Source organism: Leptopilina heterotoma, unplaced genomic scaffold (assembly GCF_015476425.1).
Source record: "Leptopilina heterotoma isolate Lh14 unplaced genomic scaffold, ASM1547642v1 Lhet_352, whole genome shotgun sequence".
Lineage (NCBI taxonomy): Eukaryota > Metazoa > Arthropoda > Insecta > Hymenoptera > Figitidae > Leptopilina > Leptopilina heterotoma.
In genome coordinates, this window is record NW_025111034.1 from 634440 (window position 1) to 651811 (window position 17372).

Here is a 17372-nt window from a genome sequence, read left to right on the forward strand (position 1 = left end):
AATTATAAATCGCACGCTTTTACATTAAGCCTCTCGGCTACGCAATCAATGGGGGAAATTTCCTATTTAAGAAACATCCCTTACCAATGAAATAAATTAGATCATGCGTGGATTTTACTTTGTAATTAATGTAAGTATGGATGTCAACAATATTCATAATATTGAATAAATAATATTGTCAACTAGTTTAAATTTGATACGGTTATTAGAATTTAATAATAAATAAATAGAAAACATTAATTTTTTCTTAATAACCTTGAAACCTTTTTTAAGTTTGACAGTCCTCATGGTAAATTTGATTATTCTTTTTTTTTCGTATACAAAATAGTGAATTGACCTTGAATGAAATGTATAATTAATTATTCTCACATCAATATTTAATAATTTAATGAACTTAACTGCACTGCATAATAGTTGAGAGTAGTAAGAGTAAGTGAAACGGTAAGATAAGTGAACGACCATTAGTGTGAGAGAGAGAGAATAACTTGTGGTTTTCGAGTAGGTATCTACTCTATGTGCACGGCATTCATTTTTCGAAAGAACTGGACTGAGTACTATTTGTTCAATATTCGCTTCTATTATTGACTTGTGTTTTGTACACTGCCGCGTTCTTTTAACGTTTTTTTAATTACATGAGAAAGTAATTTCTCATTCCAATTTTTTATACTCTTATTCCCTCTTAGACTATATAAACAGTCTTGTTTAAGCTGATGAATGGGATAACTTGTGTTGAGTCCCAAACTGTTCAGCTATGAAACTTCTAATACTATAGTGTGTACCTGTCACATATTATTCTATAAAGGAGTACTACACTGACTGCATAAATCATTTTTCCATTTTTCTCCGTGATTAAGTTTCTTGTTATATGTCTACCTATTTCAATTCAAAAGATTTAGTTTTCAAACTTCACAGCTTTATGAATATGGAGAAAAGTAGTTTCACTTATCATAATAATTCACTTCAAGTTGAAGGTCAAGATTACCATTACTTCATATCATTAATTATTAGTTTCATGTCATCAAATAATGGTTGTAAAAATATTAGAAAATAATGCTAATTCTATATCTTATTTAAATTATTGCAGAGCCTCAACAAGCAGATTTTAGCTTAAATAAATTTAATTCGTCAGTAGTCAATCTAAATATTTCGGAAGAACAAGTTTCTGGTGGATGCATCTTATTTGATGGTGCACTACATGTACTCTCCCAAGAAAATTCACTAAGTACACCACAGGACAATAATGCTGAAGGTGAATTAAATTTTGTTTATTAAAATGTTTCAAAGACATAATTATTATTTTACGGTTGAGAAAAATTCAGCTTTAAATTTTTTTAGAATCAGGTAATCAAAATTTAAGAAAGGAAAACTACATTTATCAGATTTTAAACTCAACCTACGAAGGAAGTTTTTTGCTTGCAGCTTATGATTTTGAACAAGATGAGGAGAAGGTAGCTAAATTACTTGAAACAAAAAAATCAACATATTTTTCGAAGAATAAAGTGGCAAAATTAGTCATAAATAATGAGTTTTGGCGAACAAATTCTTATAAGTAATTATTTTTTCTTATTGGACATATATATGCACAAAAATATTTTAATGCGATGAATATAAAATAAATTTTCTATTTTTGTTTACAGTATATCAAGTGATCGTTTAGAAGCGCTAGCCGAAGCTACATGTAAATTATTTCCGGATTTTTTAAAGGAAAGTTTTTATACTAGACCGTCAAATACAAAAGCTGCTGAAGGTGCCTTCCAAACCTATTATTCGAAGCAACGGGAAAAGGAGATTGCTATAGGACGACTAAAAATAAACTTTTTGGAGAGAGGAAAAAGAACTTATCAAGGTAAATATTTTTAAAAAAAAATTTCAATTTTTATAAAATCATGGTTTAATTTATAAATGTGCTTAAAATTTTAATTTTAGAAAATCAAGAATCTGATGATTTCGTAAAATTAAAACAACCAGTTCACATTATCGATGAAGACTACAAACAATTATGGTGCAATTCTGCTTTGAAAAAAAGAATATCTTTCTACGAGAAGACGGATTTTCGAACGATTTTTGAAACATTTTGTAATCTTAAACATTCTGTAGGATATTATCTGGTAAGCATATGCATTTATATGAATTTTTAATTTTAATATTTATTGAGAACTACTTAATATCATACATATTAACTTGTAGGTTCAGGTCGATTTTGAAAAGAACTTTAATATACAGAGCAACATTTTTGCAGAAAATTGGCCTTCAATTGAGGATAAAGTTATTAAAATAGCAAAGAAGAAAAAAGCTACAGACGAACTGATCAAACAAATATTGCGGGAAAATATTATATATCTTATATAACTTCTTTCCTCCGATTTTTTTTGTCTTAACTATACTCATCCACTTTCTGTCTTTGGTCCTTTTATGACTTCTCTAATCACTTTTTTATGTTCTCTTCTGACTTTAGTTTTCAATAATTAAGTTTACATTTTCTATTTTATACTTTTCAGATCATAAAAACACTCTAGCGTTGATTTTATTACCTTTAATCTTCAAAAGAATAGTTAAGCAGACTACAAAGTCTAAAACTAAAACTCACTGGAACCCACACAAAGAAGAAATATTAAAAACTTTTATTGTTCACATTAAGGTATGTACTTTACTGCTCTATATCAATATATTTTAATAATAAAATTCTTATAAATATTCTTAAATTTCAGGAAACCGTAAATTTCAAAGATGAACTACAAGCTGTGGAAAATAATCTGCTCGAAATGCACAACGATCACAAAATAAAGTTGCAACCGTATATAATTATCAATGGTCCATCACTGAATGACATAAAATCAGCGTTTGTGGTACTTGATAATTATAAATGCCAAGTATCTTCTCCTGTCGTAGCAGTTGATATTTGTTTTCAGTGTATAAAAGTGTTTGGAGAAAAATATTCGTCAGTTTGCAATCACGTGTGGCAATTTATAGAAAGAGAAGTGTATAAGTTTGAGGTCAAAGATTTGTATACGGCAGTAGCATCTGTGATTGAAAATATGAAAAAAGTTTATTAATTCGCTTGTTAACAATTACGTTTTGACTGTTGTGCGGTACTTACAATTGATATTGGAAATATCCAAGATTGTAATAATTTGTTTCTTAGAAATTACATTTGTCAGCAATTGTTAAAGTTACAACTGTGAATTTGAAGTAAATGGTTTCTATGTGGCAGTAACAACTGCAATTAAAAGCGTGCAAAAACTGTAATAATTATATCCATTGATTAACTGAAACATTGTGTTTTTATTCAAAATAAATTTTCAAAATCAATTAAGAGAAAACATTGGTTCAAAAAAAGAAATATTAGACAGAGAAATGTTAAAATTTACGCTTAAATTGTACAATAATCCATTACTTTCCAGAAAAGCAGTCGGGGAGATAATTGAAACATTTGACGATTTCATATCAGAACTATTTATTCCATTTCTTCAAAGTGAAATAAAGAGCAACTTAGCACATTTACAGCATGAACAATCTTTTAAGCAAGTACAATTTATTTTGGAAAACAATAAGCAATGAATAAAATGCTTTCAATAAAATGCTTTCATGCTTAATTCAATTTAATGAATTTTCTACTGAACACCGGAGATTCAAACTTTATAAAGATCAGAGTTTCTATATTGAACCAGAAGAGATTGAAATTGGGGAAGAAGCTATTCATGTCATTAAGGATCCAGAAAACATTGAGGTTAAAATGAAGAAAGTCTACGCAGATTATGTTCCCTTAAAGAAAACGTTGGAAAATTTTTTTAAAATACCAGAAATGTTTGAAGAAACGAATGAACATTATAAAAAACTGATGGCAGAAAAGGATGTTATATCTAACTTTGTGCAAGGAGATCTCTGGCGCAAAAAATATTGCTTGCAAAATGAAGAAAAAATTGTATTCCCTATTGGACTTTACTTTGATGAATTTCAGACTGGAAATGTGTTGGGGAGCCACGCCCTTGAACAAAAATTTGGAGGAGTTTACATATCAATCCTGTGCTTACCACCTCATTTAATTGCGAAATTGGAAAACATATTTGTTTTAACCATTTTTTACTCAAAGCATTTGCAAGAATTTGGAAATAAAAATATATTCTCGAGAATTATTCAAGATTTAAATCTAGTATCTGATGAAGGCATTAAAATCAATGTAAATGGAAAGTATTTATAAGTTTATTTTGAATGTGCCCAAATATTTAGAGATAATTTAGGGTTAAATTATATATGTGGTTTCCAGAAAAGTTTCATAGCATTACATTATTGCAGAATTTGCAAAGCTTCTTCCAAGCAATGCCAAGAAATGCTTGTCGAAAATAAAAAATTGATTAGAACAATCGAATCATACGAAAAAGATTTGTCAACAGACGATTCAAAATCAACTGGTATCGTTAAAGAGTGTGTTTTTCACATGGTAAACAAATTCAACATCACGGAAAATGTATCTGTTAATTTTGCTCATGATCTGGAGGAAGGGGTCGCTGTTTATTCTCTTAGTGGAGTTCTGGAACAATTAATTAAGGATAAGGAAATAAACGTTTCCTTATTCAGATGCAGAAAAACCGAATACGCCTAGACCGTTGTTTTTTTCTCCTGACAAGAACGGCCGATTTAAATTAAAAATTAAGCAATCAGCTTCAGAGATGCTCTGTCTTGTCAGGTATTTAGGTTTGACACTGGAAATTGTATATCATACTTAGAAAGTTAGTTAGTGTTCTAACGTCTCCAAGGCTGACTAGGGGTGAAATCGAAAACGTCAGGGAAATTATTCAAAAGCATAATGCAGTTTATATTAGTCTTTTTGGAGCACTGAAGCCAAAAATGCATTTTCTGATTCACTACGTAACAGTCATGTTGTTAAATGGTCCAGTGATCCATTATTCCACCTTAAAATTCGAAAGGAAAAATAAATCTTTAAAAGAAGTGACACGTAGTACATACCGCAAGCAATGTAAACCTGCCACTAACAATTGCCATTAGGCATCAACTGCAACAGTGTTACAACTTGGAGTGTTGTCAAAATGTTAAAAGTGACCTTTCGCTTGGACCGATAAAAAATCAAAATGAATTGCTTGAAACAAAAGATCTAATTACAAACATACCAGAAAACTCAATTGTAACAACATTAAAATCTGTAGATATTTTGGGAAAAAGTTTTTCTGATGGGACGTTCCTAGTAACCAAAATCACGGAGGAAAACCCCAAGTTTGGCGTGATTAAGAAGATTTTTATTTGGAATAATAATACTTACTTTCAAATCAATGAATTTGAAACCCTCTATTTCAATCACTATTGCCATTCTTATCAAGTAAAATCAAATCAGAGGAATTGTGATACTATTGTTAATATAAATCTGCTCCCTAAATTACCGCCGTGTTTATATGTGACCTGGAATGTTAAAAGGGACCTTAGGTCAAAAAAATCTATTTTCAGTTTTTTAGTGATTCTTATAGAAAACGATCTGCTCTTTTCAACGCAATGAAGCCCACACCTCTAGCTTTATTAGTTTTTTTACAATTGCGCTTCAAAGATGGACGCAATTGTCTAAAAAAACGTAGAAAAACATCAGCACAAAAGAAATGTATAAAAAGTGATCAGATTTGCTTGAAACTTGTTACTCGAGGGTTTTTGGGGTCGCTGATTACGAATCTGACATCAGATTTTTAAAACTCAAAATGGCCGATCCAATATGGCGGATAAAAATTTTAAAATTATTTAAATTTGCCTAAAATTAATTTCTTAGGGGTTTTTGGGGTCGCTGATTCAAAATGGTTTTATAACGAAGCGAACAGTAGAAAAACTAACCTTATTATATCATAATAAAAAAAGAATAACGACAGTGATCGCCAATTTTTCGTCAAATTGATTGCAGGAATTAACAAAAGAATAACGATAGTGATAGTCAATTTTTCGTCAAATTGACGATCACTGGAATTAATTTTAACAAACTTTTTATTTTTAAATTTTTATTTGAAGGGGTTTTGTTAATTCTTTTGACAATTTAATATTGATAAAAATTGAAAATTATTAAAAATTTCAGTAAAAAGTTACAAATAAATCCGATCAATTTTTTAATTTTGTCCTACCTATTATATCCGCCATTTTGAATTTTGAAAATCTGATGTCAGATTCGTAATCAGCAACCCCAAAAACCCCCACGTAATGAATTTCAGGCAAATTTAGATAATTTTTAAATTTTTGTTGGCCATATTGGATCCGCCATTTAGAATTTTGTAAATCTGATGCTAGATTCGTAATCAGCGACCCCAAAAACCTTCTAGCAACATGTACCGAGTAAATCTGATAAGTTTGCAAACTGTTTCAAGCGAATCTATTTGCTTCTTACATTTTTTTGGCGCCATATTGGATCCGCCATTTTGAATTTTGGAATTCTGATAGCAGATTCGTAATCAGCGACCCCAAAAACCCCCGAGTAACGAATTTCAAGCCATTTTAATATGCAGAAGTATGAATATCGGTTTGTTAACTTTAAGAACGTTTTTCTCGAAAACTTGATTTTGGACGTAAGGTCCCTTTTTACATTCCAGGTCACATATATTAAAAAAAAGCGATGAGTTAATCGTAAAAAGATTTGATTTGTAAATACGAAACACAAAGTGTTCGCATATTTTTGCATTTTATAGTGTATTATTAATCTATTTGTATCTTTAAAAATTCATAATGTAAGTTTTGTAATATAAATTGATATTTCTGTGAAATAAATTTCGTCTCTAATTTTCTATTTTTTATCAACATATAAAATCTCAAAATTAAAAAGATTGCACAACGAGGGTAGCCACATGTCAGTAAAGTCAGGGAAATGTCCAAAATTGCTACTTTTCGCCTTTTCTTCCAAATATTGCAACGAAATACAATAATTTTTAGTAAAAAAATGCAATTTATTTTAACTTTTATAATCGGAAAAATTACCATAAACAAATCTTTCAAAAATTGTTTTTGAATCATTTTTTAAGATAATTAAATTTTTCAAATATATATATAATAAAAATCTTTTTGAATAATTGAAATTTTATACAATTCAATTGAAAATAATAAATTTTTTTCAACTATTTTGTCAAAATTTTTGAAAATCAACTTTTAAAGAATTTTCATTGCAAATTTTGCAAATAATTGAATTATCAAAAAAGTTAATGAAAAACGTACCTATACATTTAAAAACGAAAATTTGCTTCTAATTTTTAAAAATTTGTTTAAATTTAATATTTTCAGTGTTTTTAATTACTTATTTTCAAAAATTCAAATACATACAAAAAGAATAACATTTTAGAATTATTTTTAACATTTTGAAGAAAAAAATTATTTTTAAAATTTTTAATTATAATTAATTAAAAATTAATTAGTTATTTTAAATTATTAAAATTTTTTTTATGAAATTCAATTATTTTCGAAAAATTACATTAAAATTTTTTCAAAAACTAATTTTTAGAATTGTTTAATCTTTAATCAGAATTTTTTAAGATTCAATTATCTTCGAATAAAGTAAATAAAAATTTATGGAAATTTACTTTTTTAGATTTATTATAATTTTGGTGAAATTATGTTCGTATTGACCATTAAAGTTTTTCAAAAATTAAATTATTTTTATTTACAGTTTTCAAAAATTCAATTATTTTTAAAAGATTAATCAAATTTCAATTCTTTGGAAATTTTTCAATTGTATATAATTAAAAAGCTATTATCTTTCAACAATTATTTTACAATATTGACATTTACAATTATTAAAAGATATTGAGTTTTTGTACTTAAATAATTGAATTTTAGAAGAAACTTACATGAGGAAAATTATTTAAAATAGAGATGAAGTTTAGTTAAAAATTGTAGAAAATAATTGAATGCAAGTAGGGCTATAATTGTGATTTTTATGAATTTTACTTATTTTCCGTAAACATTCATACTTTTCCTATAAAAAGAATTTGTTCAGGGAAATTGATTTCCTCAGAATTTTCTTAAAAAGTTTATAACCGAACTAAGAAAAAGCTTTTACTCCAAGCGTTGCACAAATACAAGTGAAAACTGTCGAATTGAAATAATAAGGTATACAGACATGGTTGTTTCAAATCTGTAAGTAAGACATTTGATAATTTCACCATTTCAGAGAAATTGACAACTGGCCGGTTTATCCCACTCTCCTCTATATTTTTCATAAAAAATTAAGAATTGGAAAATTTATTTTATTTATTCTAGTAATTATTTATATTCAATTGCAATTATTGTTTATTCAAGTTTACTTACCATAAAGTAGAACATTTAAAAAAATTAATTTTACTAGCCTAATTTTGACACGCTAAGCGCACTGTTTCTCTCTCTTTTTTTAATAATAATTTAGAAACAAAAAATAGAATATTATCACAATTGATAGTGAAACAAAAAATAGCAACAACAATAAAAAACTGTTGTCAAATTTTATCACTAATAGTTTTGTAACAGTTGATTTTTGTTTTACTTGACGCGTCCCACTTCCCTATGGGAAATTTACAACTGGCAGAGTACTGCGCCAGCACTGGCAGTAGAGTCAGAATTCCTGAAAGGAGCCACCCAAAACCTTTTAATTTTCTTTTTCGTAGTAATGTGGTTATTTTAATAGTATTTTATATAAGAAATCATAATACCAAAGGATTTTGCAAAAAAAGTTTTTTGTTAATGTTATTAACTATTGAAAATTTTAAACGTATTTAATTAAAAAATTAATTTCTCAAAAACTTATTGATCGATTTTAATGTTTCAAGTTGCATTTTCTTTGTCTTGAAATGAAGTATAACTGACATTATTTTCAAACAAAAATATTTAATTTTAGTGAAAAAAGCAATTGTTTATTTATAAACAATTAAAAATAAATAGTGTTCTGAATGATTTTTTAAGTTGAGAAAATTACTAAAATGTTCTTTATAAACCAATGAAAAATATCCCGTTGAAAAAAAATGGCACGAAGTTTTAAATTGTTTAAACTTAAGCATTTGTACCGCGGTGCAGGGCGCGACTCTGGTCCTTATTGAGCGTACCACGCGCGTGTTATCGTTCCTGCTCGCTGTTTAAGGACTGCGCTTCTTAAACACTTCATTTATTTAAATAATTTTTTAGGGGAGTGTAAGGTATGGTGGCGGACACTTTCTTTTTTGCGTCTTTCTCTCTCAAAAAACAATATTTTTCAAAATTTCAAAAGCAGGCAGTTGCTGACATCTATTAAGCATATTTCTGTCAGAAGCGGCTGTTAAAATTTAAATTCAGTGAAATTTTACAGCTCTTGGGTCAAAAAACTGATTTTTTTTATTTTTGAAAGTTGTAAGGTATGGTGGCGCATTTGGTGTATTTAACTAAAATATTATGTAGATGTTAAAATTATTTTTTAAAACTACTAGAAATGATGAAAAATAACAAAAGTAGAGAAAACTGATGATTTTACATTATAGAAAAAAAAGTTTCACTTCAGTTATGGTTACAATTTTGGACATGTGAAGTAGCTGGTGGCTGTTTTAACGCAACTAGAATAAGAGAAGACCGCAAGTGTCACATATTCGAGAATTGTTGCGTTGGAGCACATGAGGCATTAGTACACAAAAAATGCAAAGACAATTGAAACTCGTGCAAAAAATGATCCGCCACCGTACGTTGCAAAAATTTAGCCATCATACCTTACAAGCTATTGATGAAAATATGATGGTGTTACTTTCATACAGCGCGAATTGAGAAAAATGTAAAATACAAAAAACTGTTGTCCAAGGTCTAAACAATACGTTCCATACATTTACCAGACTCAATTTTCAAAAAATCTTCACTCTGGCACTGTTAACACACATATCCAAAAAACTTTTTTTCTTTTTTTCACTACTTTTTTATTCAAAATCACTTAAAGTACAAAGCACGCGTTTGATCATTAATACTACTGCATATAAAATGTCATCACGATAAAAGACATCGACCATAGTGATAAGGCGCTTCAGATGTGACGTTACATGCCAGATTTGACAAGTGCGCCACCATACCTTACACGCCACCATACCTTACACTCCCCTAATTAATTTTTTTTAATGGAATATTTAATTTATTCTTCTTATTGATTGGTAAATATAGATGTTTTACGTAGTTTGTTAAAATTTTTCATTGAGGAGCAAGTTTTCAAAATCTGATAATCAATTTAAAAAAAAATGTAAATAAACTTGAAGTTAATATTTTGAGAACCTCACAAATCAACATGACACTTTTAAATTTATGAAAATAATTTACTAAAAACGAATTTTTAATTTAAATACTTTTTAAAATAACCAAGAAGAATTATAATTTTTATGTTTTTTGATAGAAAAATCACCATAACCTTTAAGTCACTTAATAATTTGGTAAATATTCATTCCAAACAGAACACCTTACATATAAGAACATTATAATAAAAATAAATTATTAAAAATTTTGTATTTTAAAATTAACTGTAGGCAGTGGTTATGAGGAAAGCTATTTGTTTTAATTTCTCTGAATAAGAAAATATGGATTATTACACAGGCCGACAAAATTTCATCAATTGCATGTTGCCTAAAATGTTATTGCCGATTCTTATAGGATTTTGTCTGTAGAATCAGAATTTGACCTTGAAAATATTGGATTGGCTCTAGTTTTCAAGCAACTTACGTTTCAATACGCAAAATACGCATTTTTGGCATTTTTTGAATGGATGTAAAACGATATACCGAAACAGTAAATTTGTCCGCATAGGACCAAATTAAAGCTTAAATACTGCTCTTTAATATCCAAAAACAAAAAATTTAATTTATATACAATTTAACCTTTAATGTCCAATGGGACATACGCTGTTTCATAAACGGATTGAAAATAACATTACTTTTGACCAGGTAAGGCAATTTAAGTAATAATTAGTCCCTCTGGGGGTTTTTGTGGTCGCTGCTTATAAATCTGTTATGATATATAAAAATTAAAAATGTCGGACTAATTTTTAAAAATAGTTTACACCTTTATGATAGAAATGTAAAATAAAAAAAAATTCGCCATATTGAATCCGCCATTTTGAATATTAAAATCTGAATACATATTTCTAAGCAGCGACCACAAATACCCATAGAGAGACTAATTTTTACTTAAATTGTCTTACCTGGTCGAAAGTAATGTTATTTTCTATACGTTTATGAAACAACGTATGTTCCATTAGACATTAAAGGTTAAATTGTATATAAATTAAATTTTTTGTTTTTGGATATTAAAGAGCAGTATTTAAGCTTTAATTTGGCCCTATGCGGACAAATTTACTGTTTCGGTATTTGGTTTTACTTACATTCAAAAAATGGCAAAAATACGTATTTTGCGTATTGAAACGTAAATTGCTTGAAAACTAGAGCCAATCCAATATTTTCAAGGTCAAATTCGGATTCAACGAAAAAAATCCTATAAGAATTGGCTTCCATTGGTTGGGCAACAAAATTTTGTTGGCCTGTGTTATTATTACACATTTCAGGTACAAGTATTTTCCACTAAAAAATTACAGTAATACCGGTACAATTTTGGTTTTTATTGTTTATTATTTTGAGACATTTACAATAAATTAATATGAGGACAAGAATTAAAATTCAAATTAGATTTAAATATTTTTTAAAACTATTCTTTAGAAAAAGTTATTAGTATACACGGAGAGAAATTTATAGTAGTGCACGGAGAGAAAAAACAAGGCTTTTCCCCATGAAAAAATATGCATTTAACGCGTGAAAATTATCACAGCAAAAATGCAGGACGCTCACGGGTTTTCCCGGTGAGATTCTTGCAACGAGCTAAGGCCAATAAGGGCTAAAGCGTGGCCTAACCGACAAACGCAAGAAATTCATCGGGAAATCCGGTGAAACTGCTACCTGAGAAAGGCATGAATTGAAGTCACGGGGAAAAGCCTGGTTTTTTCTCTCCGTGTGGGTAACATAATTGTGGTTAGGGTGACCATCTTTAATGCTACGTATACAGACAGCTATCTAGATAGTCACCGTTACCATCAATATCATCAGGAGTAACATCTTGGTAGTACGGGGTAGCATAACTATATTTTTTTAGCATCTGTGATGGTTGGCAGTAGCATAATGATAGTATCGTGTAACATAATCTTTTCAACATCAAAATCTGACTATCCATTTCTCTCAGTGTACGGGTATGACAAATTTTAATGTTACATATTTCTATGTTTTCCAGAAAAAATATTTTTGATCGGTTTATATTTATTTAAAAATACCAGGACCGAACGTGTGCTTTAATTCCTACAAAAAAATAAATCGTGAGTCAGTATAGAAGAATATAAAATTTATTTTAATTCTCATTAATTTAATTGTAAATTTTTCAATTAAAGAAACAATAAAAATTAAACATTTGGATAAAAATGGTAAAAGCAGTGTTTTAGAAGCAGAGTCCTTGTACTGTGAGAAAATACGAACGTGTTTCTCATGTCACGCGCGCGGTACGCTCAATAAGGACCAGAGTCGCGCCCTGCACCGCGGTACAAATGCTTAAGTTTAAACAATTTAAAACTTCGTGCCATTTTTTTTCAATGGGATATTTTTCACTGGTTTATAAAGAACATTTTAGTAATTTTTTCAACTTAAAAAATCATCCAGAACACTATTTATTTTTAATTGTTGATAAATAAACAATTGCTTTTTTCACTAAAATTAAATATTTTTATTTGAAAATAATGTCAGTTATACTTCATTTCAAGACAAATAAAATGCAACTTGAAACATTAAAATCGATCAATAAGTTTTTAAGAAATTAATTTTTTAATTAAATATGTTTAAAATTTTCAATAGTTAATAACATTAACAAAATTTTTTTTTTTGCAGAATCCTATGGTATTATGATTTCTTATATAAAATACTATTAAAATAACAACATTACTACGAAAAAGAAATTTAAAAGGTTTTGGGTGGCTCCTTTCAGGAATTCTGACTCAGTACTGGCAGCTACGCTGACAGACAGCACTGGCATAACTCTGGGATGATAACACTGTCTAACGCTGGCGAAGTACTGCCTGCCAGTGCTGCCAGACAGCGCTGGCTGAGAATATTGCCGCAATAAATGCCGTATTCTTATTAATTAGTCGTAAATTAATAATTATAAATAATTTAACAACAAAATGGTAAATAATATTAATAAATAGTTATTATTCATAAAATATTTTTCTTCTTAAAGAAATTGTATTAAAGATGGAGACTAACAATGGATATAGTAAATGAAGTAGAAAAAAATTGTTTATAACATTTAAAAATTAAATGATAATCAATTACAGTAAGTGTGCATTAGATTTTCATATTTTAGTACTTAACTATTGGAATCTAGAAATATCGCAAACCTATGAAAATAAACAAAATGGCTGATGAGGGGAATCGAACCTACGACCTACGGACTAACAGACTAACGCTCTAACCACTATGCAAACGACACATGTGTACAGTAAAGTATTAATATCTCAGTATCATTCAGACATACAATTATTAAGTCAAAGATGAGAAAAAAATAGGGATACGTTAGAAATAATAAATTGAAATAAAATAAATTCAACTAAATTTTTAATAATTAAATTACTTTACTTACATATTGCATTTAACATTTTACGTAATTCTTAAATTACGTGATAATTTTTTAATAATTTTTTATTCATAGTAAGAAGTATAATAGTATTTTAATAGGAACCAAATTATTATTGAGATTAAAGTTTAAATTTTGTTTATAATTTTAATTATCGTGTGCCCTTGCTCTGTGCATACGGAAAGGGAGTCAAATTTTCTTCCTAGTTGGTACTAGAAGGTACACAACCCAGACCCGAGCCCCCTACAACGTGTCCATTTTTCAGATTTCGTATTCCACCTTTTAGATTCCGTATTCCACTTTTTCAGATTTGGTTTTCCACTTTTTCACATTCCGTATTCTATCTTTCAGGTTCCGCATTTGGTACCCTTTTTCACAATTAATTGCGGACATTAAAATTGCTTATCCTGGCCACAAAAACTAAAAAAATGGCACTTATGTCAGTCGGCCTTTTTCAAGGCCACAAAACCGTTGCGATTTGTAAAAATTTCATCAATCGGCCTTATTCAAGGCCACAAAACCGTTGCGATTTGTAACATTTCATCAATCGGCCTTTTTCAAGGCCACTAAACCGTTGCGATTTGTAACATTTTATCAATCGGCCTTTTTTGTTAAAATTATTTTGCAAAATTTTGCGTTTTTTACGATTTATACACAAAAATCACAATTTTATAGTTTTTATAATGGTTTTTACCATGAACATTAAATTTGATCAAAATTTCATTATTATTTTTGTGATCAGCGCATCAAAATAGTAAAGAAACTGTATTTTGTTAAAATTGGCTGTTCTTTTAAGCTAAAGTATATTTTAACTCGTTTTTATGGTATTTTATGGTTTTTTACATTTTTATCGGAAAATAATGGTTTTTATCAAATAATGATGAAAACATAAAATGTGTATTTTGGTGAGATCTATAACTTTTGTTTGAAAAGTTTTTCAAAATTTTTCGTTTTTTACGAATTATACGCAAAAAACTACAATTTTATGGTTTTTTTATGGTTTTCACCATAAAGATGAAATTTGCGCCAAATTTCATTATCATTTTCGTAATCAGCGCATCAAAATACGTTGGTATACCAATTTTTATTGAAATCGGAGGTCCCCCTTATTCGGAAGTACACCACCCAATTAGACAATTATGTTAAACTAGCTGTCGTACCCGCCTTCGACGGGTTTTAGTTTCTACTAATATATTTGAAGAGGTGTCTCCAATCGGGAATTTAATTTGATTGTGAAAAACTAATAATTAGTTACATTAACTACTTCATTAGAAAAATATTACTGTTTGAATCAGTGAATGACTTTTCCTATCAAATACTATTTTCAACTCATTCAGATTTACAGAACAGTATTTGTCAGTTTGTAGTACTTTATGCGTTTGTAATGTTTCAATTAATGTATTAAAAATTAATCCTAATTTTCCACCAGCTTATGGAGTTATGTAGAGTCTAATTCGAACTAATTGTATCGCAAGTAGACCCTACGTTACGACTGCTAAAATTTAAAATTAGACCTATATTGTAGGCTAAATGTAGGGATTAAATTTTGCCAAATAAAAATATTACATCAATAAAAATTAAAGCAAAAAGCAATTTTTTAAAAACGAATTAATATAATAAAACATTTTTTGATTAGATAAGAAAATTCCCGGTTTGGCAAAAAATTCCCGATTTTTCCTGGTCAAATTAAATTTCCGGTTATTTCTCGGTTTTCTTTCGCGGTTGATAGACACTCTGTTAAATGTATTGGTAGAAACTATAACACGTTTTCGATTCCTACATGGGAATCTACATGAGATCCACTTTCATAAAGGAAACCATTTGGATTCCCATGTAAAACCGTATGGTAAATTGCGACACGATTTTGAGTGATAACTATACCTTAAATTAACCCAAAAAGCCTATATTTATTTTAAAAAAATTCCATGTAAAATCTATTTTTATTTTTCAAGTAGGTATAATTTTTCCATATCCCTATTGAAAATTTCCACATGGGATTTTACATTTTACCTGTTTTTGCTTAATGCCCGGATATAATGTTGGAAAGCAACAACATACCCCAAAGATTTCTAAAATTCAAGAAGCAAAATTTTAAGTCATAAATAGGAATTTGTTATTTATTTTTATAACATTTTATAACATTTTTTAAAACATTTCTAGAATTCAAAAATAAGAAAATTTTAATTCATAACTCCCAATTTGACCTAATGGTGTTTTAAGGACTTTATATGTTACCGTACCCGCTGAAGTTAAATTTCAGTTTTATTGATGCTTTTACTGTACCCTTTATATTGAACATATACATATATTTTATTTTTTACGTTAAATGAAATATGAAAATACATGCTATGAAATTTCCAAACTTAAAACATTAAAATAACAATACACAAATTATTTGCAAACTCACGTTAATTGATTTTAGAAAATTTGTAATAGACATCAAATTCATGACTCTAAACTTGTAAATAAAATAAATGTAATGAATGTAATTTATAATTTTAAAACATCAACCGATATCAATACCAACTTCATAAAAAATTAAACAATATTGAAAAAAACTAATTAAAAATTTGGTCGAAAGTCAAAAATATGATTTTGGCTTAAAAATTCGGATTTATTATTTATATTTCATTTTTATAGTGAAAATTAGTTGTATTTATATTAAAAAGTAGCTACAGAAAGTGTCACATCAATTTAACAAAAATTAAAAAAATTTGCATTTTTTCAATTTTTTGAAATTTGTGAAAATGCTATAACTTTTGTTCAGCTTAATATTTTTTAATCGGATATGGCTAGAAATTTAAATTAGATCAATACCTAAGAGACTGTAAAGTTTCGTTTTAATCGGTCAAGTAGTCTTTGTGTTTATCCCGGACAAAATATCGCGGACAGACATACATACACACATACATACATTATAAATAAGATCAGACTTTTGTCTGTACATTGCATAGAATTTGAAATTTCATGTTTAGTTTTTCTATTCGAGTAGTAAGAATTCCAAAAATGACAATAAAAAAAATTATGTATGTATGTATGTATGTATGTATGTATGTCTGTGTGTATGTATGTGTGTATGTATGTCTGTCCGCGATATTTTGTCCGGGATAAACACAAAGACTACTTGACCGATTAAAACGACACTTTACAGTCTCTTAGGTATTGATCTAATTTAAATTTCTAGCCATATCCGATTGAAAAATATTAAGCTGAACGAAAGTTATAGCTTTTTTCACAAAATTCAAAAAATCAAAAAAATGCAAATTTTTTAATTTTTTGGCAAATTTATGTGACACTTTCTGTAGCTACTTTTTAATATTAATACAACTAATTTTCACTATAAAAATGAAATATAAATAATATATCCGAATTTTTAAGCCAAAATCATATTTTTGATTTTCGACAAAATTTTTAATTAGTTTTTTTCAATATTGTTTAATTTTTTATGAAGTTGGTATTGATATCGGTTGATGTTTTAAAATTATAAATTACATTCATTACATTTATTTTATTAAAAAGTTTAGAGTCATGAATTTGATGCCGATTACAAATTTTCTAAAAGCAATTAACGTGAGAGTTTGCAAACAATTTCTATATTGATATTTTCAGGTTTTAAGTTTGAAAATTTCATAGTATGTATTGTCATATTTAACGTAGAAAATAAAATATTTATGTTCAATATAAAGGGTATACAGTAAAAGTATCAATAATACTGAAATTTGACTTCAGCGGGTACTGGGACACAGAAAGTCCTTAAGATGCCATTA

General features: G+C 28.2%; 2 protein-coding genes across 4 annotated transcripts in view; both read left to right on the forward strand.

Annotated features, from left to right (window-relative positions):
* LOC122505304 (tyrosine-protein phosphatase non-receptor type 9) overlaps positions 1-17372 on the forward strand; it is a 514941-nt gene that overhangs the window by 263555 nt on the left and 234014 nt on the right. The window lies entirely within an intron of this gene.
* On the forward strand, positions 1233-6075 carry LOC122505308. Its single transcript, XM_043616820.1, has 6 exons — positions 1233-1249; positions 1336-1448; positions 1638-1846; positions 1927-2108; positions 2188-2638; positions 2709-6075. The coding sequence occupies exons 2-5, from the start codon at positions 1423-1425 to the stop codon at positions 2347-2349; spliced, it is 579 nt and encodes a 192-aa protein (XP_043472755.1). The 5' UTR covers positions 1233-1249; positions 1336-1422; the 3' UTR covers positions 2350-2638; positions 2709-6075.

Excerpts from the sequence above, each read along its gene's own strand:
- LOC122505308 (XM_043616820.1), top strand. The coding sequence starts at position 1,423 with ATGATTTTGAACAAGATGAGGAGAAG. Across the intron at positions 1,847-1,926 it reads AGGAAAAAGAACTTATCAAG|AAAATCAAGAATCTGATGAT; the intron begins GTAAATATTTTT and ends TTTTAATTTTAG. Across the intron at positions 2,109-2,187 it reads ATTCTGTAGGATATTATCTG|GTTCAGGTCGATTTTGAAAA; the intron begins GTAAGCATATGC and ends ATTAACTTGTAG.